The sequence below is a fragment of the Lissotriton vulgaris genome, chromosome 6 (assembly GCF_964263255.1).
Source record: "Lissotriton vulgaris chromosome 6, aLisVul1.2, whole genome shotgun sequence".
NCBI lineage: Eukaryota > Metazoa > Chordata > Amphibia > Caudata > Salamandridae > Lissotriton > Lissotriton vulgaris.
This window is the reverse complement of record NC_141694.1, coordinates 86420285-86435407: the sequence shown is the minus strand read 5'-3', so window position 1 is coordinate 86435407 and position 15123 is coordinate 86420285. Positions and strand designations below refer to the sequence as shown.

At 45.8% G+C, this 15123-nt stretch overlaps 1 protein-coding gene across 8 annotated transcripts in view; it reads right to left on the bottom strand.

Moving 5' to 3' along the window:
* The window catches only part of ABCC10 (ATP binding cassette subfamily C member 10), a 450580-nt gene that overhangs the window by 255098 nt on the left and 180359 nt on the right, over positions 1–15123 (bottom strand). For all 8 annotated transcript variants that reach the window (XM_086925988.1, XM_086925989.1, XM_086925984.1 and 5 more), the window contains 3 exons: positions 6827–6906; positions 4780–4951; positions 1817–1915 (listed from right to left, as the gene is read on the bottom strand). In XM_086925988.1, the coding sequence (XP_086782114.1) occupies positions 1817–1915; positions 4780–4951; positions 6827–6906 (351 nt within the window). The remainder of the gene's footprint in view (positions 1–1816; positions 1916–4779; positions 4952–6826; positions 6907–15123) is intronic.

Below are 15123 nucleotides of genomic sequence, written 5' to 3'. Positions count from 1 at the left end.
CCCGACTTAGATGGTTTTTTCAGATTATTAGCAACTTTGGGACTACGGGCAGTTGCCTGCTGCGAGACATCTTTCTTCTCTTTGTGTGTAATAGAAGATACGGGTTTACTGCCTCCCTTCGCATTGTTTTGTGCGTTGTTAGGGGCTCCCAAATTGACACCAGGCTGGAAACTAGAGTTTGCATTGGTGTTTTCTTTGTCCTGCAACAATACAGGCATAGTTGCAGGGTCTAACTCGGGCGTCTTCCCATGTTCACAAGCTTCTTGCCCAGATCTAGAATGTAATTTGATCAGTGTTTTAAGTGAAAAAAAATTGTCAAGGGTCGTTAGCTCGAATCTGTCCAGTCTCGCTGTAAATACCTTTACCCTCTCTAATATCGGGAGAACAAGAGATCTTACAACTTGCTCAATTTGTGCTAAAGGGGGGCCTGTACTGTAGACTCTATGGGGATGGTAGGGATTGCCGGTAGGATAACTGGCTGTAGTCCGTTAACGGTAGATATGCTGGCTGTCGGCTTTCCAAGACTTGGAGCTAGCTTAGCTGGTTTTCCCACCCTCTGCTTTTCCTTCTCATGTTCGCTACTTTTATACACTGAGGCCTTAAATTTTTTGGTAGATTTCTGGCAACCCCCCTTCTGATCACTACCTGCTCTCTTTCTTTTACTCAAGATGTTATTAGACCTGGAGGGATCTGAATTCTCAGTGGGGATTTGGGGTCTCTGGGCGGGGCTAGCGTGGCACCTAAGCTCGTGTTCCCCGTATTCAGCACTTGTGTTCTCCGGGGTCGATGGGTCCTGAGGGTCCGGCCCAGATATGTTGGCAGATACGACGAGCCTCTCGGTCTCTGCCTCCTCGATAGTACACCCAATGGAGACATTATTAGGATCAGTTCCAGTACTGGTCTCTAAGGTGGGGGTCGGTGAGACTGCTAACGCCAGTAACCCTAGTGATGAGCGCTGGTTTGATAATAACTCAGTAGAAATCCTTCGCTCGGTAATGGCTATTTCTTTCTCTAAAACAGAGAATGCCCGCGTTATAAAATTATCTAGTGTGCCACAGACAACACTCCCTCCCCCAACCTTTTTCCCTTGCTTGCTCGCGGAGACATTGGCATTAGAGATAACTCCTAGGGAAATTGAGTATATAGGACCTGTAGCACAGTAGATAATATAAAACACAACTCAAAATTAAGGTCGGGGTTTACAAGATAAAGTCTCAGGGGGGTGGCCCAGCCCGGCCTCGGACGGTCCCAACCTTGTCCCGGGCTTCTCCCGGGACGCTCCCGCGCCGCGGCAGCCCTAGACTTGCTTTATGATGCTTGTGACGTCCTGTGGGCGGGGCAGACAGGCAGCGCGGACTAGGTAATGGCAGCCGGGCAGGGACTCCTGGGAGAGTGAGTCCCTGCAGCGCCGCTCTCCAGACCTGCCTCGGTAATGGTTGAAAACACCGACAGCGACTTAAGCAGCTCGTGCCCAAGATTCCAACAGCTCCCGGTTGTGTAGCACGAAGCGGCACCCGCGAAGAGGCACCCGCGAAGCGGGTAGTGGCGAGAGGTAGGTGATAGTGCAGTGTTCAAAGGGAAGAGTTTCCACTAGCAATCAGCGGCAGTGGACTATAATGAAAATGCAATCACTCAAAGTTATGAATAACAATCACGGTACAACTTCTAACTAATTCCGCTTGCTATTTAGTGTCTTGTTTCGCCCTAACTAAGTCCAAACGAGCTACTACTGTTTCATCCTCTAACCAGGAGATTCTCACATTGTCTCCCTGCACCTGCCATCTAGATTCAGAGTTTTTGAATTTGCTTTCTTTACCTGGTAAACTGCCCTGGCCAGGGCAATCCGAGCCTTCTGTCCTCCACTGAGGGTCACTCCATTTTCCCCTACCTCGGTTTGGTCGCCTGCTGGCAAAACCTGAGGAAAAAAAGGAACAGCATAGAAAAGCCTTTAAGACGATAACATTCTGCTAAATATAGAGTTTAGAAAGCATCAGAGGTCTCAGGAAAGCAGACAGAAGCAGGACAAAAAAATCCCAAAACACTTCAGTATCATCAGTTCACTTTAGTAGAATTGTAAGTACCCAAAAGTAGAATGTTGTAATCACCATAATATTTCTAAAAAAAGAAAAAGAAAGAAGAGCAAAAAAGGGGCACTTTGAAGCCCTACACTCTTCTTAGCAGATAGTCAAAATTGAGAGCAGAATCAATGGATCTTCTAGAAGGGAAGTGACATGGTTTCTGTTAAGTCAGTCTTGCTGTTTTAATAGTGGCCAGTGTGTGAGTCTTCACAGGGCACACCAATAGTGAAAGTGGCAGGAAGAAGGCCTCTTCTTCCAACTCTTTCGAGAAGGTTCATCCAGTGTGCAGATGGCATTAATTGGGACATCATGGTCATATTGTCACTTCCTGATTTGCAAATATGGGAAACATCCATCACAACACAGTCATTACAGCACACTACCTTTACAACGCAACTGCTACAACGCAACTGCCTTTACATCGCATGCCGTTACAACGCATTCCAAACAACGCATTCCATTACAACTCATGTCACTACAACGCATGCCATTACAACGCATGCCCTTACAACGCATGCCCTTACAACGCATTATAAGGTAAGTAATGGCGATTTTTTCGTTTTAGGGTGGGTATGGGTTTTAGGGTACATGGGAATAGTCATTGTTACCCCTACACTATCCAACACTTACCCTACTGTTGCACTCACTGGAGTGGAAATAGTAAATGTTACCCCTACACTATCCAACACTTACCCTACTGTTGCACTCACTGGAGTGGGAATAGTAATTTTAACCCCTACACTACCTAACACTTACCCTAATGTTGCCCTAAACGTATTATGTGTTGTAATGGTATGAATTATAATGGCATGCGTTGTAATTGTAGTTTTAAAAAAATGTGTTGTAATGGTATGCGTTAAAAAATCATGCGATGTAATGGTAGTCGCGATGTAAAAACTGCCTTGTAAAAGCATGAGTTGTGATTGTTTGCATTGTAACATCATATATTCTGCAAATACTCAAACAGTAAATCGCACAGTCAACATTATACCAACACTAATGATAAGCAAAAATGTATTAACCATCATTCTGAACATATGTATCCTTGAGAAAATGTCTTCTCACTTCTTCTTTGTATCAAGGCAGCTTTTCCTCTGGTGGTTCTCACTGTAAGAGGAGGAATCACAATCAATGTGCAACAACAGGGTCTTTCCTACAAAAGCCAATCTCTGGAATGTAGGTATATAAACAATCTGTGGCCCTTTAAACACACCTTATCGGAAACAATTTCATACAATGACGCCGTTTATTTGTTTGTTTATTTTGCTTTTTCTAAAGCTTTTGATTACCCAATGGATAGAGTGTCCAGGCGCTAAGCTATGTGATGCGGGTGAGGGCAGGAAGAGGGAACTGTCGGTGTATTTGCACTTTTGATAGCGCGTATATCCTACTGCTTTACAATATTAAGCAGTGCTGCAAAGTTTCAGAATAGTCTACAAGGTTTTCATTGAGGAAAGTTATCTTTATTATTTCTTTTTCCATTATTTCCCTATGATAAATTAGGTATTGGTGGCAAGAATAGGTGTAAAATATCCTTTTCTCTCACCCTGGTGCTATGCCTACAGCATTTATTCTAAATGGAATGTATAGATCAGTGTGAAACTTTCCAAAAAGTTTGGCTTTCAGGCATTTCTGGAAGCTCATGCCAACTGTATGGACAGAGAGAGAGAGTTGCAAGCTTTTATCGTGAACCCTTGAAGAGATGTATCTCTCATTCGAGCACGACGAAAGCAAGGGACGACCACAAGGCTATCCCCCATAGACAGCAGAGACCTCAAGAGTATGTAATGAAGGTGGATCCTGCGTAGGACGATAGGTGCAGTCCTGTGGCTGATGCACATTGGCACCTTGTGGCTGATGTAAACTGTTTCAAATTGATATCATTTGTGGATAGGCAGCCAATATACATAAGATAAATGAGAAGACATATAGGCTCTTTGATTCAAACTGAGGATTATCTAAATAGCAGCATTGTGTCTATTTGTAAGGCAGGCCATAGACTGAACTACAGAGAACAGCAGTCGTCAAGTCTTAAAATAATGCAGACTGGACCACTGCCTTTCTGCGCCTAACTAGAAGCAAATGAATGATTTGTTAATGATGTGAAGTATATACAAGCAAGTGGTGGAATCCTGTCTATTTCAGGAATGAGTATGAGTTGCTCAACAAAAACAATCTCTAGATTATAAGGAGGAAGGGTCAGGGGAAGGGCCTAGTTCAATTGGCCACCTGTTGTGCGACCATGCATAGTCAGGATCCTCCAATACTACAATGTTGGTCTTATTTGCGTTTAGTGTCAACAAACTGGAGTTCATTCATCTAAGTGGGGCCAGTGCACAATCAGTCTTTAAGGTCTGACTCGGAGCAACTTATCTTTTGAATATAGTGTGGCTCAGAGGTAAGAGCACTCCACAAGAACATGCTTGGAGTCACAGCACAAGTAAGCTAGAGTAACTACTTGTATGCATGTTATCTTCCAATGCAGCCTCTGTAATGTGTGACAGAACCTGGCAAGGTGGTCAAAGGCCACCTGAAGGTAGAACAGCCTTGTTCAGGTGAAATGTCCCCTAGTTTCACAAGAGAGCACCAGTGTTTTGTGTGGATGCTGGTGGTTGAATTAACACTTTTGAAAATTGCAAGGAGAAGTGAAGCAAATAGTGCAGTGAATACAAAACACAACTTTCAGTTCACTGGTACTCACACTGAGATCGTCCGTAAGCGCACAGGCCTCAATAACTTCCTGGTAGAAGCGAGCATTGAACCCTCTTCCAAAGAGAATGTTCTCTCTCACGGTGGCAAACTGAATCCAAGGCTCCTGCGCTGCAAGGCCAAATCCTTGTTCCCGGCCTGAGATGTACACCACGCCACCCTTCCTGAAGTTCCCCACATGATGTGGTGAAGGGCAGGAAGAAAGCACAGAGTGAGTAACAAGGTAAGCAGAAAAACACATCGCAAATGTCAAATACAAATATTAGTAGGTTGCCATGAGGAGTCGCTCACAGTGTGAGATCCTGGATGAATAGATAAGGTACCTGAAAGAGATGAAGCAACTAACTTGAAGGTTGTGATTAGTGTATAGTTAGCAAAGAGATAGTAAATTCCATCTATTTTATTAGATGAAATCAACGTAAATACTGATATCCCTTGAAGGCAATGACGTGGCTTAGGGAGGACCAACAATGGCTGGTACAAACCTTCTTCTCAATCATTCCAATGTTTGTTTATATGTTTCTCCCTCCTAAAAAATATACCTTCAGCAGGTGGAATGTTCTAATAGCCTTTTAGCTCTTCCGCCTATAAGTGTATAATGAAGCTTCAGGCCATTTAACAACCAATATAGTCCTTGGCAGCAAACTAATAATGCTACATTAGAAAATTGAAAAGTTGAGGGTGTCATGAAAGACAATTAAGTGGGAGACGGCCAATAATGACGGGTACAAACCCTCGGCTCTGACATTAAAATAGTTATCTTCTTGTTTCACAGTGTTTAATTTAGAACATTCTACCATCAGCAGGCAGAATGTTCTAATAGCATTCTTACAATGTCTCAGCTAAACAAGTCACTAAAGTCCCTCTCACTCTTTATAAGCCCTCGTCTGGGAGTGAAGGTAGCGGGGGATTTAACAGACAATGGTAGCCCCTCTGCTATAATGCTACACTGTTTAACTACTAACTTGCCGAATCAAGTGATGCTCCCAGAGAACTGACATGCTCTGTAAGATTTCCTCTAACAGTTTGTTACTGGGTTTTCTTTTCAATACATGATGGAGTAATGAGGGTGAAAAACAAAATGCTTCATGAAAATGCCAGTCCAGAGCACTTTGGGTTACTTTACTTTATGCTTATGTAGCCCTAGCCAAATGAAAGGGTTGGGCCCTTGGAAAAATGTTGGGTACTTTCATGTATTTATAAAGCGTGGACCTAGACACCAGACAACAGAGTTCTTTACAAGTAACAAGAGTACTGAGAACAGTTACAAACAAAGGAGCAGTGAAGTGGTGAAAAGTGAGTTCAGAAGTATAGCCTGGATAGATGTGTATTATGTCTTTCCTTGAAGGGAGAATGTTGGGAGTTAGCCTTATGTGGCCCGGAACAGAGGCTCACAGCATAATTGTGTTGTCTTGGCTTTTTTGGTTTTAGGGATGTACAGAATGAAGTGCTTTCTGTCGCTGGTTTCCCAATTTCTGCCCATGTGGCAAAACTTATGAGGATCTAAGGGTGCAGATAAGCGAGTAGAGTACAAAATGTGTGCACCTGCACAAAGCACTCACAGTAAATAGCATGAGACTGGGAACACACAGATAGCTCATTTCCAACATACAGTGGATGGCCTTGGTTCATACTGTAGTCATGAACTGTAAACAAGCCCTTGTAATCCACCACTGAATGGTGAGGTGTCTTCTCTGATAAAGATGCAAACATTCTTGTTTAAAATAATGAAATCAAGAAGGAAATAGAGAACCAGAGAGAGTCAGAACCTTCACATGAGGGACTGGGTATACAACTGGATCCCAGTAGAATATTGCTTGCTGCTACACGAAAGATGTTGGCTGTTCTCTAAGTAGCTAGGTCCATGGTTTCTGGAGTGTATTATTTCATTTTTCAGTGTTGAGCTGTACTCTCCTTCAGAGGAGTTCCCCTTTCCTGCTGCACATTGTTTTCTTGGCCCTAGCTGAGAGGAGAAGACGAGGGACGGGCAAGGCCAGGTTCTTCACAGGAATGAACATAAGGTACAGTGATAGCATTACCTGTTCAGCTCTCCTGTGATTGCCGCAAGCAGAGAGCTCTTCCCGCAGCCGACTTTTCCAACAACCCCTACCAGGGAACCCTGAAGGCAGGAAAAAGCAATAAGTGAGACGACAGTCAACAAAAGCAAAGAGAATGGTGCGATTGTACAGAGAAAGACAGTGATATGGGCAGGGCTTAGAGATTCAAAAGTATTTCAGTCGATTCCCCATTCTGGTAGAATTGCCCCTAATAACTTTAAGAGGGCTGCAGTCTTTAGTGTGGTTTATGACAAGGAAAATGAAGACACACCCATGCCCAGCAGCTCTGCTGGATTGGATCGGATGGAGTCCTCAGAATCAGCATCTCCTCAGAGTATAGCAAGCACCCACACAGCTTGAGGCCTGCAGCTGTACCTGGTCATGATAGGAAGTGAAGTAGCTGCTGAATCACTGACCATAATACCAGCAATGAAACTGAACCTCTTCTCCATAGTTTCAGAGGATAAGAACATTTCTAAATGGGACCGTGTAAGGACACCCCACACCGTTGAGCTGCAATGCTTCTGCACCTGCTGTGCTACTGATAGGTAAGGAGAGCAGGAAAGAGAGATCAAAGGCCCTGAAAAGGAGCAAGTAGCTGTTTTGCAAGCACTGTGACGGGCCAGATGGATGATCCTGCACAATAAAAGGGACAGAGATGTGCGGGAACAATCTGGTACATGAGTCACTGCCACAGCACAGTCTCACATAAAACACACTGTGCCACTGGATTAAAGATATACCCGGTGGAAGAGTCCTAAAAAGGGCAAAACTGCTCCTGGATTGCTTGTGTTCCGGTTCAGGAAGGACATGGCCTGGCAGTTCGAGCTGGACTGTTCCTACTGGAAAAGGGTCAAGATTAATTTGCATATGGCTGGGTCCAACTTCGGTCGCATGATGGGTAAAAGAATGGGGAATGGGATGCAGCCTGAGTAATTACTAGTGGCTGCGATTAATTCAAGCATTCCTCCCATCTCTAGTGGCTGAGATTAATTCAAGCATTCCACCCATCACTAGTGGCTGTGATGAATTCAAGCATCCCACCTATCACTAGTGGCTGAGATTAATTCACGCATCCCACCCATCACTAGTGGCTGAGATTAGTTCAAGCATTCCTCCCATCTCTAGTGGCTGAGATTAATTCAAGCATTCCACCCATCACTAGTGGCTGTGATTCATTCAAGCATCCCACTCATCACTAGTGGCTGAGATGAATTCAAGCATCCCACCCATCACTAGTGGCTGTGATTAATTCACGCATCCCACCCATCACTAGTGGCTGAGATTAGTTCAAGCATTCCTCCCATCTCTAGTGGCTGAGATTAATTCAAGCATTCCACCCATCACTAGTGGCTGAGATTAATTCACACATCCCACCCATCACTAGTGGCTGAGATTACTTCAAGCATTCCTCCCATCTCTAGTGGCTGAGATTAATTCAAGCATTCCACCCATCACTAGTGGCTGTGATTAATTCAAGCATTCCACCCATCACTAGTGGCTGTGATTAATTCACGCATCCCACCCATCACTAGTGGCTGGGATGAATTCACGCATCCCACCCACCACTAGTGGCTGGGATGAATTCAAGCATCCCACCCATCACTAGTGGCTGAGATTAATTCACGCATCCCACCCATCACTAGTGGCTGAGATTAATTCAAGCAGCCCACCCATCACTAGTGGCTGAGATTAATTCACGCATCCCACCCATCACTAGTGGCTGTGATTAATTCACGCATCCCACCCATCACTAGTGGCTGAGATTAATTCAAGCAGCTCACCCATCACTAGTGGCTGTGATTAATTCAAGCATTCCACCCATCACTAGTGGCTGTGATGAATTCAAGCATCCCACCCATCGCTAGTGGCTGTGATGAATTCAAGCAGCCCACCCATCACTAGTGGCTGAGATTAATTCACGCATCCCACCCATCACTAGAGGCTGTGATTAATTCACGCATCCCACCCATCACTAGTGGCTGAGATTAATTCAAGCAGCTCACCCATCACTAGTGGCTGGGATGAATTCAAGCAGCCCCCCCATCACTAGTGGCTGAGATTAATTCACACATCCCACCCATAACTAGTGGCTGTGATTAATTCAAGCATTCCACCCATCACTAGTGGCTGTGATTAATTCAAGCATCCCACCCATCACTAGTGGCTGTGATTAATTCAAGCATCCCACCCATCACTAGTGGCTGTGATTAATTCAAGCATCCCACCCATCACTAGTGGCTGAGATTAATTCAAGCATCCCACCCATCACTAGTGGCTGTGATTAATTCAAGCAGCCCACCCATCACTAGTGGCTGAGATTAATTCACGCATCCCACCCATCACTAGTGGCTGTGATTAATTCAAGCATCCCACCCATCACTAGTGGCTGTGATTAATTCAAGCATCCCACCCATCACTAGTGGCTGTGATTAATTCAAGCATTCCACCCATCACTAGTGGCTGTGATTAATTCACGCATCCCACCCATCACTAGTGGCTGTGATTAATTCAAGCATCCCTCCCATCACTAGTGGCTGTGATTAATTCAAGCATCGCACCCATCACTCGTGGCTGTGATTAATTCAAACATTCCACCCATCACTAGTGGCTGTGATTAATTCAAGCATCCCACCCATCACTAGTGGCTGTGATTAATTCAAGCATCCCACCCATCACTAGTGGCTGTGATTAATTCAAGCATTCCACCCATCACTAGTGGCTGTGATTAATTCAAGCATTCCACCCATCACTAGTGGCTGTGATTAATTCAAGCATTCCACCCATCACTAGTGGCTGTGATTTATTCAAGCATTCCACCCATCACTAGTGGCTGTGATTAATTCAAGCATTCCACCCATCACTTTTGTATGCTTCAGTGCTTCATCCAGCTGGCTGGAGCAGGTCCTTCCAGTCAGCTAGGCGCTAGCTCTTCTCTATGGATCAGGTCATTCCTCTTGACAGCCGCATGTCAGTGGTCCAGCACCAAGATAACTCTGGGATTTTGGCCCAGTCCAGAAGCAGAGAAAGGAAACTAACCCAGGAATCCACTCCTGGATCTTCAGAGTCTGCTGGTGCACCCGATCTCCTCCGTGACTAGTCGAATACTTGAACCCAGTATTGTCCAAGGAAACTAGTATATATTCTGCTCTGGTGACCAGGCATGACCAATCAGAGAGGTTGCACCTTTTGAACATCTAGAGGATCCTCCAATTCGGAGGAACATTCTTCAAGAATGTAGGCTTTCCCAGGGGCTGTACGAAGAAATGGAAAAAGGTATAGGGGCCTTGGCGGAAATATCGCGACATAAGGGGTGGATCTGGGCATGGCATATCAGTGTAACTAGTTCAGTGTATGCATATTGTTGCCTTCTACTGTATGATGAAATGTTGGTCCATTTCATGACATATGAACGATACTGTCAAATGTATGCGATCATGAGCAAAGTTAATAAAAAGATTTATAAAAAAAAAAAGACGTAGGCTTTCTGCCCTGCGGCCCCACCCGATTCCAGTTAAGGCTGATGTCAGGGTATGAAGGACTTACCGGGGGTTTTGCCTTGGTCCCCCCACTCCCCAACCCCCTCCAGACTGAAGGAACTCCCACTGTGTATACTATGCTGCCGGACACTGTATGGAACATACCTAGTCCCTTTAAAAATGCCTACTCCTTTGGGCAGGGGTGTGGCCATTAGGTGGAGCCGCGGACAAGCAGGAAGTAAAACCGCTGAGGAAGGAAAAGGTCAGCGTCTTCAAACTCCCAGGAGCGGGAGCCTGGATGCTTCGAGAGGAGGTCGTAAAGATCACCATCAAGGGGTGGGAGGGGGCAAGAGGCTGAAGATCCAGTACTGAGACCAGTTTTCTTGTTGACGCGGACATGCCGAAGTTTGAAGTCCCTCTGCTGAAGAGGAGAGACGCAGTGGTTAATTTGTCAAATAAAAAATGCTGGGGCTCTCCTCAGAAGGCAGTGCTAACAGGAGAAATGTGCTGGTGCAAATTGCATCCTGACTAGAGCCCCGGCACTTATTATTCTGGAGAGGACTTGACTTAATGGCTAGAGCTACCGTTTTCAGAGCCGGGGAACCAGGTTTGAGTCTTGGTGTGGCTCAACATCCTGTGATTCTGGGAAAAATCACGTGCTTTACAAATGAGTGTGTCCTTAATTGGTGTTATAAGCGCCGGTGCTGAGGATTAGGTGCCAGTGCTGAGCACCGGAAAGCACCGGCTCAAATTAACCACTGGAGAGATGCCACTGGTTGGACACACATGCAATGGCTCTCGCAGATTCATAAGCTAATTAGAGCCTGGAGAGACCGTGCCAATCTAGAAGGGAAACCCCCATATTGGGGTTCTCGCTGTAACTGGGTGGAGGGCATCCTAGCCGGCAACTCTGTTTGATAAAAGATTTTGCACTTAAGTGTATTCCTCCGAAGAGCGAGTCATGTCGATATCACATTCACTGAGCTCCTTTTAGTTTGTTTTGAGCATTGTTGAATGTGATTCTGGGTTTAAGGTTTTGTCAAAGCTAATTCCTCACTAAAATCCAAGTGTGCATGGTTCAGGTTGGTTACTCACCTACCCTTAATGTTTATTGTACCGAGGGAAACCAGCGGACGTCAGACCCAGCCAACAACTAGATACAACAAAGTGCCCCAAGGAGAACCTGGAATCTTCTGTCATTCGCCCCTATATTTGCCCATTTTCTTGAACAACAAAGCAGACTATCACAAGAACTATAAAGTGTCTGACGTTTATTCTAACGCTAGAGGAGCCCCAAACCTCACAGCTGACTAGGGTGGATAAGCAATAGCTTTCTATGGAATTTTGATCCGTGGTCAAGAAATATGGGCCCCTAAAGTTTGATGCTTTGAACCAGAAAGGTAGTAAATGTACTCCAGCTCAGAGCTGTAGTAAATCCAGCACCACACAGGGCTAACCACTGGTACTGCAAACACCCCCCCCCCCCCATAGAAAATAATGGAGGCAGGAACTTAAACCATACTTCTATAGGAAAGAATGTTAAAATAAATAAATGTATTTGAACTTTTTAATAATAAATATTATTTTAATTCAAAAAATATATATAAATAAAAATATGTATATTATTTTAGGATAAACTATTTTAATAACTTGTTTTTGAAAACGTTAAGGTGTTTTATACCTAATTATATCATTTTAAATTAACTTTATACATAACCTCTTATAATTTTTGATGAACAGTAAATAAACAAATATTTTACTTTAAACAAGATTTTTTTTAAATATTTTAAATATTTAAAATATTTACTAATTTGAAATTAAGTTATGCATTAACTTTTTTATTTTGTTTTACTTTAATATTTAACATACATATCTGCCCCAGTGGTGGAAAAACATCAAGTCTACACTTTGTAGTCAAATGTACACTAAGAAATGGTGAATAGCCAAAAGTAGTAAATTTAATACAAAGTGGAAGAAAAGGTTTACACATGTTGGTCACATATAATTTTGCCTTTGTGAATAGGCCCCTATATGTCTGCCAAACTGACTCACTGGGTGTAAAAAAACAACAGTACACTAAACGACTTCCAAATGCAGTTAAGAATGCTTGAAGAGGAGGAGCCAAGCATCGGACCAAGTGCTCGCGTGAAACCTCGGCTCTGCCACTACCGTCCCCTAAGCCCAACATCCTTGATGATCGGCAACCGCGAGTGAGGAGATAGGGTGCCGCTTGCCGAAAACCCAGTTTCCTGACATCGCTGGAAACCGGAGCTTCGGACCCCCAAGATTGGGCCTGTCTGCGGGAGTAGAGTTGGGGACTGGATTGCATTGATTGCTGACACGGAGATAAGCAACCTTGGCGGCCCGGACCGGAAGTCGCAGGTTGTGCCGGAATCGCCGCCCATCGTTGCATCTGCCCCCTGTGGCGGCACATACGCTGTTACCGGAGGGGAGGGAGACGGCCCGCCCCGTTCCTTGCGCCCGCTGCCCTTCTGAGCCGGGCGTGGAGAAAAGCCCCAGTGATGCTACAGCGCCCGTGCTCGCCGCGCTGCTTTAGCGGGACCGGAACGCTGCGGGACCACATGCGGAGTGGGGGCGAGTGACTCTGGTTTACCCCCCTTCTCAGAATTGCAGAGTGTTGTGATCTGAGACCTCTTTTTCCTGTGGCGCCATACAGGCCGGCCGGCGGCTATTGTTCCTGACCTGGCAGAGCTGCGGGCTGGTGACGGTGCCAGGGAGCGACTGTGACCCCTCAGGGCCGATCCATAGCCGCGAAGGGAAACACTAACATTGCGCGTGCTGGGGGACAGCGGCTCCGGGCCGGGTGTAGAGGAGTGGACCTTGATATTCCTGCCGGCGGGCACCTGACCTGGGTGGGGGTTTAAACCCCCCCCTATTGGCGTTCCTCTGAAGTATATGCAATAGTTTGCGGGATGGTGTTGGATAAACAGCTACTGGGATTCTGGGCTCTATCGAATGGCCCGGGGTGATCGGAGGCACCCCCATCCTACGCGGTTACTGAAAATTGACTTGGGCCCCCCGAATTCTGTCGGACTGACCGCTCCCGCTGGACTGATCACCGCGCGGAAGGCCAGCCTCGTTCTCGCTGGCATTTGACCTTAGCAGCAAGGTTCATTGGGCATGCGCCACTGGTCTACCTAGCGCCTCAGCCTACAAATGGCGAACAAACCAGATGTAGATAAGAACCAAGATGACCAAGGGATTGAGACAGGTCCAGACTAACAAATTGGATCGCGATACCTTATCCAAAGGCTCACCAACGGATCCGCATCACGCCCTTACAGTGGGGGGGGATTTCACGAGCCCCGCTTCGGAACTGACCTTGCATGATGTTATGGCTGCCATAGACGGGGTCGAGTCATCTTTAGGGCACAAAATGGAGTCCCTGGAACATAAACTGGACACAGTCTCCAGAGAGGTGAATCTCATTCGAGCGGATCTTGCCAAGGTCAATGAAAAAGTCAAATCCCTAGACATAAAGACGGCCAGTCTTACGGACGATGTGTCATCGTTCCAGCAGGAAGTAAATGACCTCAAATCTTTTTGTGAAACGACCAAACGGAAGTTGGACGACTACGAAGGGAGATCAAGACGCAACAACATCCGCATCCTGGGAGTCCCCGAAAAATCAGAAGGGCCAGCCCCTGATCTGTTCATGGAGGAACTTATCTTATCACACCTTAAGCCCAAGGGAATGGGTAAATTCTTCGCCATTGAACGTGCACACAGGGTCCCAGGTGGGCGCCCAAAGTCCGGGGCGCCCCCGTGCCCTATGATTGTACGGGTCCTAAACTTTAGAGACAGAGACGCTATTCTGCAAACTTGCGCTATGAGAATGCCGCCCTCTCTGTCTTTCCCGATTTCACGCAGTTGGTGCAGATACAACGCAAGAACTTCCTCGCCGTCAAGAAGAAACTTAGGGACAAAGGACTTAAGTACGCCATGATGTTCCCAGCGTGTCTGCGTGTCGAGGTTGAGCGTGGTTTTTCGACAATCCTTAAGTGGCGTCTGACTGGCTGGACAGTCGTCCCCCCAGTGACTATGGGACACGTGACTGAGGCGGAGATCGGGCGGCACAGGACCAAGATTGAGATCCGGTGAATAAGCTTGCAGACTGTATGAATGTTGTCAGGTACAGGGGTCATAGACACCACGGTTGGACATAAACTCTCACCATATTATTGCACTTCAGACATGCATTCTATGATCTTCAAGGGACGATTTGTAGAAATGTGTAGAAATGGGTTTGGGGATGGAGGGATGGAGGGATGGAGTGCTGGCCTTCCCCCTCTTTACTACCTTTAGTTATCGTTATCTATTAGTATTAGTGTGTAGGGCGACAGGCACTCTGCCAGTTTGTGATGAGAAGACACCGCGAGCAGGGGTGCAGGGAGGGGGGGGAGTTGGGAGGGTTGTGTGATGTTTCTTAACTTTGAATTTGCATTGTTTATACCTTTGATTTCTTCAACACCATCAAAGAGAAAAGCAGTGCTAGGGCGACTTCCGTAGAGACATAATGATGAGCAGTAAACAGGGATCAGGGGTCAGAGTCCTCAGTTGGAATTTGAATGGACTGGGGGATAAAATAAAGCGAGGTATGGTCAACCAATTTATCAGAAGACACGCCCCAGTGGTGATCCTTTTACAGAAAACTCACCTAATAGGAAACAAATGCATGGCCTTACATAGGGGAGGGTATAAACTGGTGGCACACACTGGATTTACCTCTGGGTCACGAGGGGTGGGCATACTAATCAAACATTTGCTCCCATTTACAGT